General features: G+C 36.2%; 1 protein-coding gene across 1 annotated transcript in view; it reads right to left on the bottom strand.

Annotated features, from left to right (window-relative positions):
* The window catches only part of Maf1 (repressor of RNA polymerase III transcription Maf1), a 296,764-nt gene that overhangs the window by 116,817 nt on the left and 164,296 nt on the right, over positions 1–15,651 (bottom strand). The window contains exon 4 of the mRNA XM_090382929.1: positions 10,654–10,778. Coding sequence (XP_090239055.1) covers positions 10,654–10,778 — 125 coding nt within the window. The remainder of the gene's footprint in view (positions 1–10,653; positions 10,779–15,651) is intronic.

The following is a 15,651-nucleotide window of genomic DNA, read 5'->3' as shown; positions in this document are numbered from 1 at the left end:
TTCCGACCCATCTAACACTGCCTCGATAGCATCAGCAAATATTCTTGCACCCTTTCTATTTAAGTGTATCCCATCCCTGTAGAAGCAATCTCTCCTGTTAACAAGTACAGTCCAGGCTGAAAAAAATTCTACCCCTTGAGCCTTGCACAATCTTTCCAGGGCCGAATTGATCGACAAGGCTCTCATTATATACTCCCTCCTATCGTGTCTGGGCAGAATTGCAGACACTTTCAAATTCAACCCTAATTCTCGGCTTTTGTTCAACAGTGACATGTACTTGTTAAGTAATTCTGCCGGTCTCCTACTCTTATTTTTCCAAGTTCCTGAAACCAGTTATCAACCTGCCAGGTCTTGTGGCTAATGGTGTGCACTCTTGTTGATAGATGCTGGAGTTATCTGGATACACTGCATGAAGGGGCATACTAGAAGGTGTACTTAGTCACTGACAATAGAAAGGTAGGTGTTCCCATTGAGCTCTTCATTAACGGTAATCAGAAGACCCAAGGCATGCACAAAAACAATCCCCAAACCATAACATCGCTGCCTTCAACCAACTGAACACCAACAATGCATTCAAGTGCCTTGGCCTCATGCTATTTTCTCCAAATGTGGATATGCCCATTAGCATGATGGAGTTGGGAATGGGATTCATCAGACCAGACAACAGATTTCCACATGTGGATGTCCAGCACGGATGCTGAGGTTCCCATGACAGCCATCGACTACTATAGCCTATATGAGCTAATGTCTGGCACACAGCCCATGCAGATGTTGGCTGTGCCATTACTACATTGTGCCAGGTAGTTAGCTGGGTCATTGTGCTGTGTCACTCTGTGTTATGAGACATGACATGATGTTCACCATGGGTAAAGATAACGCTGTTCCCCATATGTGATCTTTGGCTGGTCATTCAACCACTGCTGAGCTAGTCATTGTAACCTCATAACACAACAGAATGGGAGCACTTAATGTGAGTTGGCTATTGTCATGATGCCAGCACCTGAACATCTTGGTCCCACAATCATTCCATATTCAAAGTCGGGAAGATTTCAATGCCAACCCATTATTCCATGCAGACTCACAGAAACTGACTGCTGTGTATGTGAACTACACAGTCTTATATCAACCATTCCTGACTTTTTTTTTTTTTTTGCAGATATTCTATATACGTTATTTCTTCTGCGCAGCACATTTCTATTTTGTTTTTGGATAGCTGAAGCTGATGTTCAATTGTGTTGGTGCCTTGTGCCTCACATGAGATGGAAAGACCATCTGCATGCATACAAATTTCTAGTATAGGCAGTATAACTTTTGTGATATTGTTCAGCCTAAAGGTAAATAGGGTTGCATTTAGGACTGAACCTTGGAGGACTCCTTCCAATTCTTAATAACTTAAAATAAAGTTGATTATATCAACCTATTAAATATATGAATACTTTTGACATAAAAAAACTTTGCTTATTGGAGGCTTGAAGTGGTGAAACCCATGTTTAGTCTCTAGAGCAGAGTTTCCAGCATCCCCCGAATACTTCTCCTTCAACCTAATGCACAGTACTAAGTACTATAGGTTTTGAATCCTTTTGTTTTTGGGGTTTTCATAAAAAAATATATACAGTCGAACTTCCCTATAAAGAAGTCAATAAATCAGCGAAAAAATTCATTATAGAGAAATTTTGTTATACAGAGAATATCTTTTTTATTAGAAATTGTTATCTAATTAGAAAATGAAAACGAATATACATTTATTTTTAATGTATTTTATTTCAAAAACATACTTATTTAAATTACTTTTACACAATTTTCGCTGGTAAGTATCACAAATTAAAAAATTGTCCGATTCTCAAAGAAAACCTCGCATTTGTTCAGAGCATTAAAAACATTATCAGGAACATTTTCACAAAACTGTAGACCCATACGAACCGTTTTAAAAGCGTTAATCATTTCCTCGCGAGTTGGCTTTTCTACGGGTTGTTCAGATGCGTCATCGTTAATTTCTTCGTGATCATGGTCGCGTTTAACACTGTTCAGCAGTATTTCATCTTCATTTGGATGTTCTGCTGTGATCTATATAAACATAATTATCCAGTGTTATTTCATTTTCGAAGTTTCCGGATGAGTCTAATAATGTCAAAAAGTTTTTCAGTTGTGAAAGGGGCAGTTCATCTTGTTCGTCCAGTCGTAAGACTTCTGTATTCAATAGAAATCCCGCTTTCGAAAAACAATTTTGAATAGTATATTCAGTGATATCAATTGTCCAAACTTTTGCCAGTTCACAGATGCAATCTCTAAGGTTAATTGTAACCTCCAAGTTTCTATTTTCTGATAACGCATTAACAATCTTCATTATTATTCTCTTTCGATAATGAAATTTAAAATTTTTAATAATGCCTTGGTCCATTGGCTGGAGTTTTGACTTTACGTTTGACAGTAAAAACAACAACTTCGCACTTTTAAGTTTGGTTGAATGTACCGGACAGTTGTCAGTTACCAAACGATTTTCCTTTTTTCTTTTGTTATACGCTTGTCGGGTTACTTTTCTTCCAAACAGCTGTTCACTCTTTACAAATCGCAAATCCACCCTACCGTGGAATATTGTTCCCACATCTGGGGTGGTGCTCCCAAAACCCCTCTCAGGCTTCTTGATTTCGTTCAGAAGAGGGCAGTTATGGTAATTAATGATTCATCTCTAACAGAGTCTCTCCACTCGCTGTTTCACAGACGTACTATTTCTGCTGCACGCCTCTTCTACAGATATTTCCATGGGACGGTTCTTCTGAATTGGCTTCTATAATTCCCACTCTCTCTTTCAAAACAGTCGGAACACGTGACGCCACCAGCCAACATTCATTTACTGTCCATCTTCAAACTCACAGAACCAACTTTTCATATTCCTCGTTTATTCAGCTGCCGTTTTCTGGAACAACCTTCCTTCATACGTATTTCCTAAAAATTGCAGTCTACAGAAGTTCAAGTCCAATGTAAACAAATATCTTCTTTCGTTTTCTCAACCCCCAACCCAAGCACGGTACTAAGTACTATAGGTTCTAACACCTCTCGTTTGGGTTTTACATAAAAAAAGGCGACACAAGCAATTATATACCTGTTAGTTTAGCTTCTGTTCCAGGGAAATTAATGGAAGCACTGGTTAAAGAAGCATTGCAGGATCATTTAGACAAGACTTCAGTTATAGCTCGGACACAGCATTGTTTTGTTAAGGGGGAAGTCTTGTCTGAATAATTTGATTGGATACTATGATATGGTAAAAAAATTAACTGGATGCAAATATATGATACCAAACACAGTCGAACTTCCCCATAACGAATTCGATAAATTCCGCGAAAAAATTCGTTATAGAGAAATTTCGTTATACAGAGAGCTTGGTGGTAAAAACAACTTTGCACTTTTAATTTTGGCAGAAATACTGGCAGGATGTGCCAGACAGTTGTCAGTTACCAACACGATTTTCCTCTTTTTTATACGCTTGTCTAGTTTTAATATCCATTCTTCAAAAATATCACTTGTCATCCATGCTTTTTTGATTAAAAGGTGTAGTCAACTTCCAAAGATTTTGTGCCTCTAAAACATATTGGGTTTTTTGATATTCCGATGACTGAAAGTCTTAATTTTTCACTTCCTGTCATATTTGCTCCAATTAGCACAGTGATTCTTTCTTTGCTTTGTTTTCCACCAAAACATTTATCATCCTTGAAAGCAAGTGTTCTATTCGGTAAACATTTAAAGAATAAACCCATTTCGTCAGCATCAAAAACATCCTTACGCTCATATTCTTCCAAAATCTTTAAGGTATTATTCCTTCAACTGTTGCAATCTTCTTCGCTTACATTAACACTTTCTCCACAAATAACCTTTTCCACAATTCTGTGGCGCTTCTTAATATCTAGTCACCCAGTGCTCACATCAAATTCTGTATGTCCAAGGGACTGTGCAAATTTCAGAGCTTGTTGCTTAATTATTAGGCCCGATATTGGGATATTCTTTTCCCGTATCATTTGCACCCATTTTACCAACATCTTTATACACACAACTTTATCAACATCTTCGTATATACACAACTTAATTCGCTTCTTGTCTGCTCCTCCTTCAATTAGGCGCCTCCGCAGCCAGGTGGGAAGGAGCAGCATTGCGTAGCACATGCTTCTTGATTAGACCGGGGTTCGAGCCCGTCACCACCAAATACGGAGGATGCGGAAAGGTCAGGGATTGACCACCGCATATCCCGGAGAAATATGGCCTTAGCTGCTAATGCTCCTAAAAACCAAAAAATAACAATAACAATCAATTGCATTTAAAATTGATTCTCGATTTTTTTAAAATCGTAGATAAACTGCTTGCAGATATGCCATATTTCTCCACAACATCTTTTTTCTTAAAACCCTGGTCAATATCATAACAATCTTTGCTTTATCATTAATACTTAAACTCTTTCTCTTCGACATTGTTTTCGCAATTGTAAAAATTATTGGACTGCAGCTCTTGCCGATACATACACCACAAACTTCGCTGCGCTGGCCATATAGTGAATTGTTAGTACAGGTACCGCCTACTCAATGACGTTCGCTTGCCAATTCAACAGTATCACTCCCTTTGAAGAAATATACGACTTTATGAATTTCTTTTATTCTGCTTTCATTCATATGGTTCAATGCACATATATACACGAAAGAAAATTTATGATTAATGTATGCTGTATGTTACTTTTCAGAAAAAAAAAAAAAAAAATACAAGAGCATATAGCCTATGTGATTGATGATGAACGAAATTTTAAAAAAAAAAAAAAAATCATGAAAACCATCTACTGGGAGTCCAATCAGACGAGAATGGACATATCATATAATGATTGACATTAAGGTCACGTGGTACAATTAAGGTGAGAAGCGAATGTCACTCAGTAGGAGCTACTAAAAACCGATTATGGTAGCATTCAATGTATTGCCATCGCAGCATGCTAAAGGTTTACCGCAGCGAATTTCGTTTTCCCCTGAGCCAACATAAATTTACAAATCTACCCTATTTATTGTAAAGTTTACGACCACTTTTAAGAAAACCCATTTGGTTTAATAACTGTAACAAAAATGAAACAAAGCCCCTCCTACGGGCGTCAGTGGCCACAAGTGTTCACTAAAAGGATGATTATTTAATTCCAGATGCTAATGCGCAATTTCGGAAGGAAGGAGGCAGTATATTTGAGCAGCTGTTTAGCAGTAAATGTTTGAAAATCTTCAAAATTACTTTTACTAATTTTTTTAAAAATTCGTTATAGAGAGACTAACACTCCGTTATATGGGGTAATTTTACATGTAATTTCGTTTTAAGGTGCAATGTTTCACGAAAAAATTCGTAATGTAGAGAAATTCGTTAAATAGAAGTTCGTAATAGAGAAGTTCCACTGTGTGTGTGTATATATATAAATATATATATATATATATATATATATATGTATAGATTTTGCAACATTTTGTTCCCTTGAGATTATAAATAGATTTTTTATATACAGAAGGCCCTCGTTCTAATGTGGTTCCCTTTACGCTGATTCGCTATTAGTATTAGTAGTAGTATTAGTAACGGCCGCATGGTGCAAGAAAGCCTATGGCTTATGCTGCACCAGCCAAAAAAAAAAAAAAAAATCCGAACCAAACAATGATAAAAACAAAAAAAAAAAATAAATTAATTAATTAAATAAATTAAATAACTAAATAATAATAATTAATAAAAAAATAAAATAAAAGGAAATTAAACCTATCATCCTATGCGCTTCCCTTACCCGAAAGTACTATCCAGATGACCTTTGAATTTCCCAAAACTGTCGGCCTCTACCACCCATGAAGGCAACTTATTCCAGTAATTTATAACTCGCTGGCTAAAATAAAACTTCCTGCAATCCAATCTAAACATTTCCCCCCGTAACTTGAATTTATGTCCCCTAGTTCTAGCATCATTTATAATCTTGAAAATTTTGTCCTCATTCATTTTACTGATGCCTCTCAGAGCCTTAAACACCTCAATCAAATCTCCTCTAAGGTGTCTAGTTTCCAAACTCTGCAACCCACATATTCGAAGGCTTTCTTCATAAGGACGCCCTTTTGCCGATCTCACCAGGCGAGTTACCCGTCTTTGCACCCTTTCAAGAAGCTCGATGTCTTTCGTTAGGTGCGGTCTCCATACTTGAACACAGTATTCCAAGTGTGGTCTAACATAAGCCTTATATAATGGGATTATCACGTCCCTATCTCTACTTGCAAAAGTTCGATAGATCATCGATAGGACACCATGGGCCTTCCTTGCAACCTGTTTACAATGCTCAGAGAATTTCATATCTGACCGTATCGTAACACCCAAGTCCCTTTCCTCAAGTACTGGGTTTAGTTGAACTCCACCAAGTGAATAAGTTTTTTTGGGATTACTGTTTCCCAGGTGTAATACCTTACACTTTGTTGGATTAAAGCACAGCTGCCATTTTTCTTTTTCTGACCATTCTTGAAGTCTATCTAGGTCTCTCTGAAGAAGCTCAGCTTGACAGTGATCATTAACTACTCTACCAATTTTAACATCATCTGCAAATTTAGACATCACACCCTCTATCCCTTCATCAATGTCGTTTATGAAAATTAAAAACAACAGTGGTCCTAATACTGATCCTTGGGGAACCCCACTTCTTACATCAACCCAATCTGAGGAATAGCCATTTATCACAACCCTCTGCCTCCTGCCCTGAAGCCATCCTTCTATCCATCTAAGGATTTTCCCAGTGATTCCAACCTGTTCCAGCTTATAAAGCAACTGCTCATGTGGGACTGAGTCAAAAGCTTTGCTGAAATCTAAATAAACAATGTCGAAATTATTCCCTAAATCCAGCTCGTGAGTGACTCTTTCGAAATAGGGAACCAGATTTGTTAAACATGATTTTTCCTTTACAAAACCATGCTGAGTATCCTTGAGAATTTCAATTCGATCCAAATGATCCTGAATGATTTTCCTCCATGATTTTCCCTACTACTGAAGTCAGACTGACAGGTCGATAATTTCCAACTTCACTTTTAGAGCCACCCTTATGTATGGGAGATACATTTGCACTTTTCCAATCCAAGGGAATCCCCCCCGAGTCTAGTGATGCTCGCATAATTAGCCTCAATGGTTCAATGCCCTCGCGTGCCGCCTCTCTTAAGATTATAGGGTATATTCCATCAACTCCAGGAGCTTTACTGGTCTGTAGGCTCGAAAGTTTTTTCATTAAATAATCTTGCGAAATTTCAATATCATTAATTACATATTTTTTAACTTCGCTCCCACAATTTCCCTTTGCCACAAAAGGCTTTTCATTTGTAAATATCGATGCAAAATAACTGTTGAGTTCATCTGCAACGGCAGGTGGTGTATTTAATACTATCCCTTTCCCTTACGTAAAGGTCCGATCTGGTTTGTCCTGCTCTTCTTGGCATTTATATATGTGAAGAATTCTTTATCCCCCCTCTTTGCTCTGTTTGCTAGTGATTTCTCATAAACTGCCTTTGCCTGTCGAACCTTTTCTGTGGCTCTATTACACCACCTTGTAGCTGTTATAGGCTTCAGTACTTTTTATTGCTCTCTAACCTTTCCATGCCACCTTTTTCTGCTCAAGTAATGCGGCAACTTCACTATTCATCCAACTTGGAACCCTCCTCGTGGAGTATTTTTTTAATGGTATATACGCATTCAAGGCATCTGTGATTACTGTTTTAAAAGCGTACCACAGTTCAATTGTATTCATTCTCTGCACGATATCTTCCCAGTTAATAGAGGCCATGCAGTACCTTAAGGCATCGTAATTTCCTTTTCTGAAATTAAAACCCATTCCTTTGCCTTTTACTTCTGCTACCTCTCTCGTCATCATCCACTGTAGAACTCCGTGATCACTTCCTGCTACTGGTTCCTCTACTCAGCCCTGTTATGTCATCTGATTCATGTGTGATGATGAGGTCTAGAATATTCTTTTCTCTAGTACTTTCCCTGACATGTTGATACAAATAACTGTCATCTAGTTGATTTAAAAATTTTGTTCCCCATATCGAGTTTCCTTCCCATTTACTCCAATCAATTAGAGGCAAATTGAAATCACCAATAATAAGGCATTGACACTTACTTGCCCATTCCATTTGCATGTAGAGGCTTTTGTCATAATCTTCACATTATATTCTTAATATATTCACAATATATTCTTATATTATAACCCATATCTGACTATAACACTGTCACAAATCACTATAACACTCTTTTACAGATTGCATTTTTGGCATATTTAACAAAATCGTTTCATTTGATGGAATTGATTGTGAAAATGAATGAAAATGAATAGCAAAACAGTATTAAAACATTTTCCATGCCGACTTGAGAAATTTTCCCACGCTCAGTTATATTTTCTCAAGCTAATTTAATTGCAGTACAGTGACTTGTTACATAGTTCCGAGATCAAAATTTTTAAAAATGATCAAGTATATTGCTTGTAATATTTGCGTTACATGCATTTATCTGAAGTCTAGTCATCACTCAGTACAGTATTAGACATCGTGCATAACGGACAGTTTACTCGAACACTATATCACAAACAATGCAACCAACGCAGTTACATTTTCGAAGAGTTAATAATGGCGGATAAGAATGAAAAAGCAACATCTGGACGCAGTATGAAGACTATAAATGTAAGAAAAAGACTGAATTTGAAAATTAAATTAGACATTTTGAAGCGAATCGATCCCGGTCAATGACAAGCGGATGTGTGCCATAATTTAGGACTGGCAAGTTTAACTGTAAGAACAATTATAAAAAAATAAAGATTTAATTTTAGCAGTGGGAAAGACAGCTGTTCCACTGCAAGCTACTAGGACTGGGACAGCTATTAGGATTGAAATGGAGAGACATTAACTAATTTTATTGAAGATAATATCCAATGCAGAATTCAGTTAAGTTAAATATTATAAAAAAGAGAGAGGTTAGCCTAAATGATGATCTGAAGAAAATTCATCAAAAAAAAAAAAAAATGTGGAACCATTTAAAACTAGTAAGGGCTGTTAAAAGCCAGATTTCAAAATTTTAAATCCAGGGAGAAGCCCCAAGTGCAGAACAAGGTGCCGAAACTTTCAAAAAAGAACTTGTTAAAATTATTGAAGAGGGATATGTGTTATACTTCTCAACAAGGTTTTAACATAGATGAAGCAGGACTTTTTTGGAAACAAATGCCTAAAAGAAGTTTCACTGAAAGAAGAAAAAAAACATGCCAGGTTTCAAAGTGGCGAAGGATCGGCTGACTTTATTGTTGGGTGCTAATGCTGCAGGAGATTTAAAATTAAAACCACTTTTGGTTTACCAGGAAGAGGGCCAAAATCGACACATTTTTCATGATTAAATTCATCAATTAAATAAAATCAATTTATATCAATTAAATTCATGATTTTAATTGGAATTTTAAGTTTAATTTTGATACGTAAGTAGTTACCACATAATTATATACGTATGTAATATACTATATAATATTGGTGTAAATACACCATAGAAAACTCTTAAACGAAAAAACGAAGTTTGTAGTTTGAAGGGGCATCATTTTATCTGTATCTCATATTGTGCTGCTCCTTCACAACGAATTGCCATGTATTGCAGTACCTTGAATAAGTAACGCTTCACTAAAAGAGAAGAATATTGTTACTTATACTCTTAAACGAAAAAACTACATTTGTAGTTTGAAGGGGCATCATTTTATCTGTATCTCATATTGTGCTCCTCCTTCACAACAAGTTGCCATGTACACCTTCTGGCATCTCTCATATTGTGTGATTATCTTCACAACTGGATTGTCATGTCTGCAATACCAGGGTGCCTGCCCACCCACCGATGATGGGCCAACAAGCTCTGAAACAATGCTGTCTGGGTGGTGGTGGTGCCCACCAAGAATAAGTAACAACAGTCTTCTCTTTTAGTGAAGCATTACTTATTCAAGGTACTGCAATACATGGCAACTCGTTGTGAAGGAGGAGCACAATATGAGATACAGATAAAATGATGCCCCTTTAAACTACATACGTAGTTTTTTTCGTTTAAGAGTTTTCTATGGTGTATTTACACCAATATTGTATAGAATATTTACACTCTTAAACATATGCTTTATTGCATCAATCTTCATTTTAACATTATATGTATGTAATGCAAAATATTTTATATGTACAAATATTTGAATATTAAATATTTTGACTGACGTTCGTGCATCTTTTCACTACCGTTTATTATTGGTTAGGAAATATCCTACGGCACTGACCGCAACTCACAAATACATGTTATCTTATGGAATTGCAGCGCTCGCTTAGCGCGGATTCACTTAGCGCTTTGTTTTTTCGGAACGAATTATCAGTGTTAAGCGGGGGTCACCTGTAATTTAAATTCATGGAAGTTATTTTATGCTTGTCCCATATATCAGTGGAACCAAATGTTGAGAAGTTAAAATCTACAGATGGAGACAGGTTTTTTTTGTAACCCTTATCAAAGTGATCTCATAGCACATATACCAAGTATACAAAAAAAAGAGAGAGAGAAAAAAAAATGTTAATATTATTTATGCACAATTTTATAATGGAATATATTCAAACAGAAAATTCTTTTCTAAACACTAACCTGTATATATCACATTCTGAGAGATTAATTTCATGATTAATAGCATCCCAAAGGTGAGATCTTAATGCACTGTAAGCCTGATTAGCTGTGGCAACAAGATTACTGTCGATAGCATTCATTACCCACTATATACAAAGAAAGTTTTCACATCATTACGATATGATATATTTTGCATAATCTATCATCAAATCAGTTAATAAATGTTTTCAATATGAAAATAAAAATGCCTAAAGAAAATATTCCTAAAACTACTTCCATTTGGATTATAATGAGCAAATCTAGCTAATTATCAAAATATTACCAGAATGAAAATATCAAAATATGAAAATGAATGGCAATGTAGTACATTGGCATTCATTTTTCAAAGGAAAATGAAAACAGAGCTAACAATGTTTTGAATGATACATAATGATAAAAATGATTCAAGTTGGTTCAAGATGTGTGTTTCATTTAAGACTGTTTAATTCAGCTTGTCAAATGATTCCGTATATAATTTCAGCATGAAATAATTGGGAAATTTTATGAATTTCAGAATCCATCATTAAATGATTACCTGTGTTCAAGAAAATCATAATTGATAGACGAGAAGTGTTAAAAAGCTGTGAACTTAAACTTGATTAAAATTTTTCATAGTCTGAAGCTTTCTGCAATAAAATTTTATTAGTCTAAAAAATATACCTTTTGGAATCTCTCATATTATATGAATAAGTCACAACTGAGCCCACAGAAGAGAGGCCAAATGCACTCAACTGAGAATAAGTAGCCGAAGACTTCTCTAACGGGAAGCATTACTTATTCAAAGTATAAGAGGAAGGTTAACTTCTCATATTGCAAAATCCTTCACTCTTTATGGAAGGATTTCACAATATGAAAAGTTAACAATGTCAGAACTTGGTTAAAACTAAATTACATTTAAACAAATAGGGATGCACATACAGTCATGTGAATGGCTTAACAGATCAACTGAGGATGAAGCCTCAGTTGATCTGTTATGAAGTTCTATAATGAAGTTGTTTATTTTATTATTTTCTTGCAATATTTGAACATTGTCACAACCAAGATAAGTCCATAATTTGCTGTAGCCAGTGTGCCGAGCAGCACACACAAAACCTTTATTGCTATGCTTCTGATATGTTCCACCTGGTGCAATTTCAAAAGCTTATTCAGTCACGTTCAACATTTGCAAAAAAGTTTAAAGAAAATATACCAATTGAAAAAAATATCTTGCTCAACATCAAGAAAATGAAACGCAATAAGCTTAAACTAAAATGGACATAACAAAAAGAGTAAAATTTGGTAACAAGAAAAGTGAAGGGGCACAATATTTTTGATTGGAACAATCGATGTTGAAAACAATTTTACCCAAACAGATAAAATTAAAGCATGCAAAGTTGTATGGATATTAGCGTAAGTTAATGCACATACCCAAAGTAATGTTATATTATAAAAAGATGGAGAAAATATTAAGTGTTTATATGGATGATATGGTGCAGCGCAGTGCCATGCCAGTCAGTTAGTCAGTCATTTGGCAACACAGCACAGACCATTAAGTTTATTTAATTACCAAAAAAACCAGAAAAATGAAGTAATTACCGAGAAATTCACAGCTTCCAATGGATGGTTCAAAAAATTTTTAAAATTGCGTCAAAATTCCTTGTGCTTGCATTATAGGCTAAGCTGAAAATGGTGATATCCAGACATGCTGAACTTACTACGCAACTAAAAGTCATTGTAGAACAAGGTACTATTACTCTGGTATTCAGTATGGATGAAACAAGATTGTTTTGGAAGCAGTTGCCTTCTAAAACTTTTTCTTCCCAAGATGGAAGCAAAGCCTTCAGCACCTTTAAAACAGCTAAAAGAATCTAAAAATATTTGTCTGAGCATGAAAGAGCTGGTTTATATAATTAAACGATGCATTCATACTACCTGGTTAATAGAAATGATGTACATGCAGTAACCATGTATAAACCAACTCTTTTAGCTAAAAGAATGTTTAACCGTCCTAGTAGGAAGGTTAAACATTCAACAAAAATACAACAGGAGATATGAAATTTAAAACGACTGCTGACTTATCATTCTGAGATGCCTTGAGCAATGAAGGGAATTTCCAAATATAATTTGGAAATTCAATGGAATTTCCAAATTATATTTGGAAATTTCTGTATCATGGGTACAGAAATTCAACAGAAAGACTTTGGTAACAAAGGATTTGTTCAGTGACTCATTTTTTAATCATTTCTGTCCAGCTGTAGAAAGCTATCGCCAAAAAATAATTTGTGTGTGTTATGGGGTTTAAATGGCGCATAAGCTGCTGTGGCTATAATGTGCCTATTCACAGGAAAATTCTAAAAACAAAATTTAGGCATAACCACTTGATTTTCTTTACAAAGATATTTTAGAATTTATCATATAGTCCAATTATTTTCAGTGAAGAGAAAACCTTGTTGATGTTTGTATCATTACCAATAATACGTTGTAATGTCATTGGTTCTCGTAGCTTTCTCAAGGAAAACAGGATGGATGATCTGCCCTGGTGACAGTGAAGACAATCAACCAGAATACATTTTACTGTTAAATTTGCTGAACAGCATGGACACTGAGGAGGACCTGCACCTGTGAGTAGATGGAGGTGAGTCAAATATGTATGTCCGATTCGTGCCAGTGCAAAGAGAAGAAGTACCACTTCTTCTCTTTGCACTGCTTTGGTGCTAGAGTGCCAAAGATTTGGATCGTGTTTAAACTGGTAGAGTTTATTACTGGTTTGGGTGTGCCATAGCTCTTTTCACTGTGTAAGACATGCTGTTTGTATGATGTGACTGTAGTCAGAGGCTTGAGCTGGAACAGAAGTTAAATCAAAAGTTGATGGATTTTTAGCAGTTTGATCAGCAAGTTCGTTCCTTTTTATCCCCGAATGTGTTGGGATCCGGCAAAAGATCATTGATTGATGACATTTTTCAATTTGTAATAGGAGTCTTCTGATTTCATTTAACACAAGGTGAACCTTGTAGGAGTTTTGCATGGACTCTCTCAGCTCATTTTAATTGAGTAATTGAGCTGAGAGAGTCCATGTATATTATGTATTTAGAGATGGATAGAGATTCAGGATATCTAAAGCTAATTTTATTGCATTACGTTCTGCAGAGAAGCTGCTATACTCAGGTGGAAGGGCAGCTGAAATGATAGAGGGAAATACTGCCACTGCTCCAACGGCTGAATGTGTGGAGCAATCAGTATATATTGGCAAAAAAATCAGCGCATTTCTGTATATGGCTTGCATGGAGTTGTTTCACATTGAGTGCAGTAGATGATTCTTTCCCAACTTGTGAAGATAAGTATCGCAAGTTAATTGAGGAGGGGGAATTCAAGGTGGTTGGGAGTAATTCATTACTTTTTGCCTGTTTAAAATAGGAACCTTCCCACTATGTGTTAATTCAATAAAGCATAAGCCTACTGGTCATTTTACTGGGTTTATTTCTATAGAGATTTTGCAGTGGTGAATTAAAGAGGTATGGCTCAATAGGATGCTAACAGCAACTTTGTATTTTAGCTGCGTACTTAAGTAGTAATGTTTTTCTGCAGAGGTAAAGAGGGGACTCATGGGCTTCAATATATAAACTATGGGTTGGAGATGTCCTGAAAGCACCAGTGCAATCTGCAATGCACTCTGTATAGGATCCAGCCAGCGTAGTGTACTCTTTCAGGCAGAATTGTAGATTAAATTAGTAGAGCACCATAATCCAAATGGGATCTGATCAATGCTCTATATAAGAGCAGCAAAGATGTACGGTCTACTCCTCAAGACAAGGCAGTTAAAGTTCTTAGTACGTTCGGCTATTTGAGGCAGGAAGTACGCACAAATTTAATGTGCTCAAAGAAATTTAATTTCCTGTGAAGGATTACTCCCAAGAATCTGATATTGTTAGTCACTGGAATAGTAAAGTTTGGCATCTGAAGTTCAGGATCTGTATGCATTTTTCATTGATTACAAAAGTGGATTGCAACAGTTTTCTGTAGTGATAAACGACAGCCATTGCCATTCAATGGATCTCATATTCTGAGAGTGGCAAGAAATGGAGAGATCGTCTGCACAAAGATAAATTTCAACAGTATTTGGAAGTTCTTTTGTGACAGAATCAATTTTAAGGGAAAAAAGGGTTGCACTCAGTACAGACCTTTGTGGCACTCCTCCTCCTTGTAAAAATGTCATAGAAAGCGAGTTGTGATATCAAACTTGGAACAAACGATTCTGGAGGAAGTTCCTGATGAATATAGGCAGGCTGCCTCGTAGACCAAGAGCATTGAGGTCACTGAGAATGCCATGATGCCAGGTAGTGACAAATGCCTTCTCTATGCCTACGGAAACCATAACAAGATGTTAATTTTTTAAAAAGGCATTGCGAATTGCAGACTCAGCCCTGATTATGAGATCTAAGGAGGATCTGCTCTTATGAAAGCCATGCTGATTATTACTCAGATGTTGTGTTTCAATAATCCTAACTAGTTGATTATGGATAATTTTTTCAAGTAATTTATCGAGCCAACTGGAGAGAAAAATTGGTTTGTAACTGTACGAACTGGTAGGATCTTTTCCAGTCTTCAAAAAGGCAAGAACTGTGACTTGATGCCAAGAGCTGGGATAAATGTTCTGCAGAAATATTCGGCTACAGTAGACCAGCAGTATTTGTAAATTTTTTTCACCACAGTTTTGTAACATGACAACATATCCCATGTGGCCCAACACTTTTCCGTGTTGTTTTAATGGTGTGTAGGAGTTCAGAATATTGAAGAGGTCGATTATACGGAAGGAAAACTGAGGTTGGAACATTGATGGCTCACTGTTCAGCCTTGGTCTTTATTTTCTGGAAATCTGGAAAATAAGTTGATGCTGCTGAACCTTGGGCAAAGGTTTTGCCCAAGGCATTTGCTATGTCATCAGGAGCAGAGAGTTCTTGCCCATTCCACAAAAGAATTAGTGAACGGGTGGTTGGAAATTTG

This window comes from Mastigoproctus giganteus, chromosome 10, assembly GCF_048544385.1.
Source record: "Mastigoproctus giganteus isolate SK-2022 chromosome 10, ASM4854438v1, whole genome shotgun sequence".
Taxonomy (NCBI): Eukaryota; Metazoa; Arthropoda; class Arachnida; order Uropygi; family Thelyphonidae; genus Mastigoproctus; species Mastigoproctus giganteus.
Note: the sequence above shows the minus strand (reverse complement) of the source record. Positions and strands in the feature narration are given on the sequence as shown.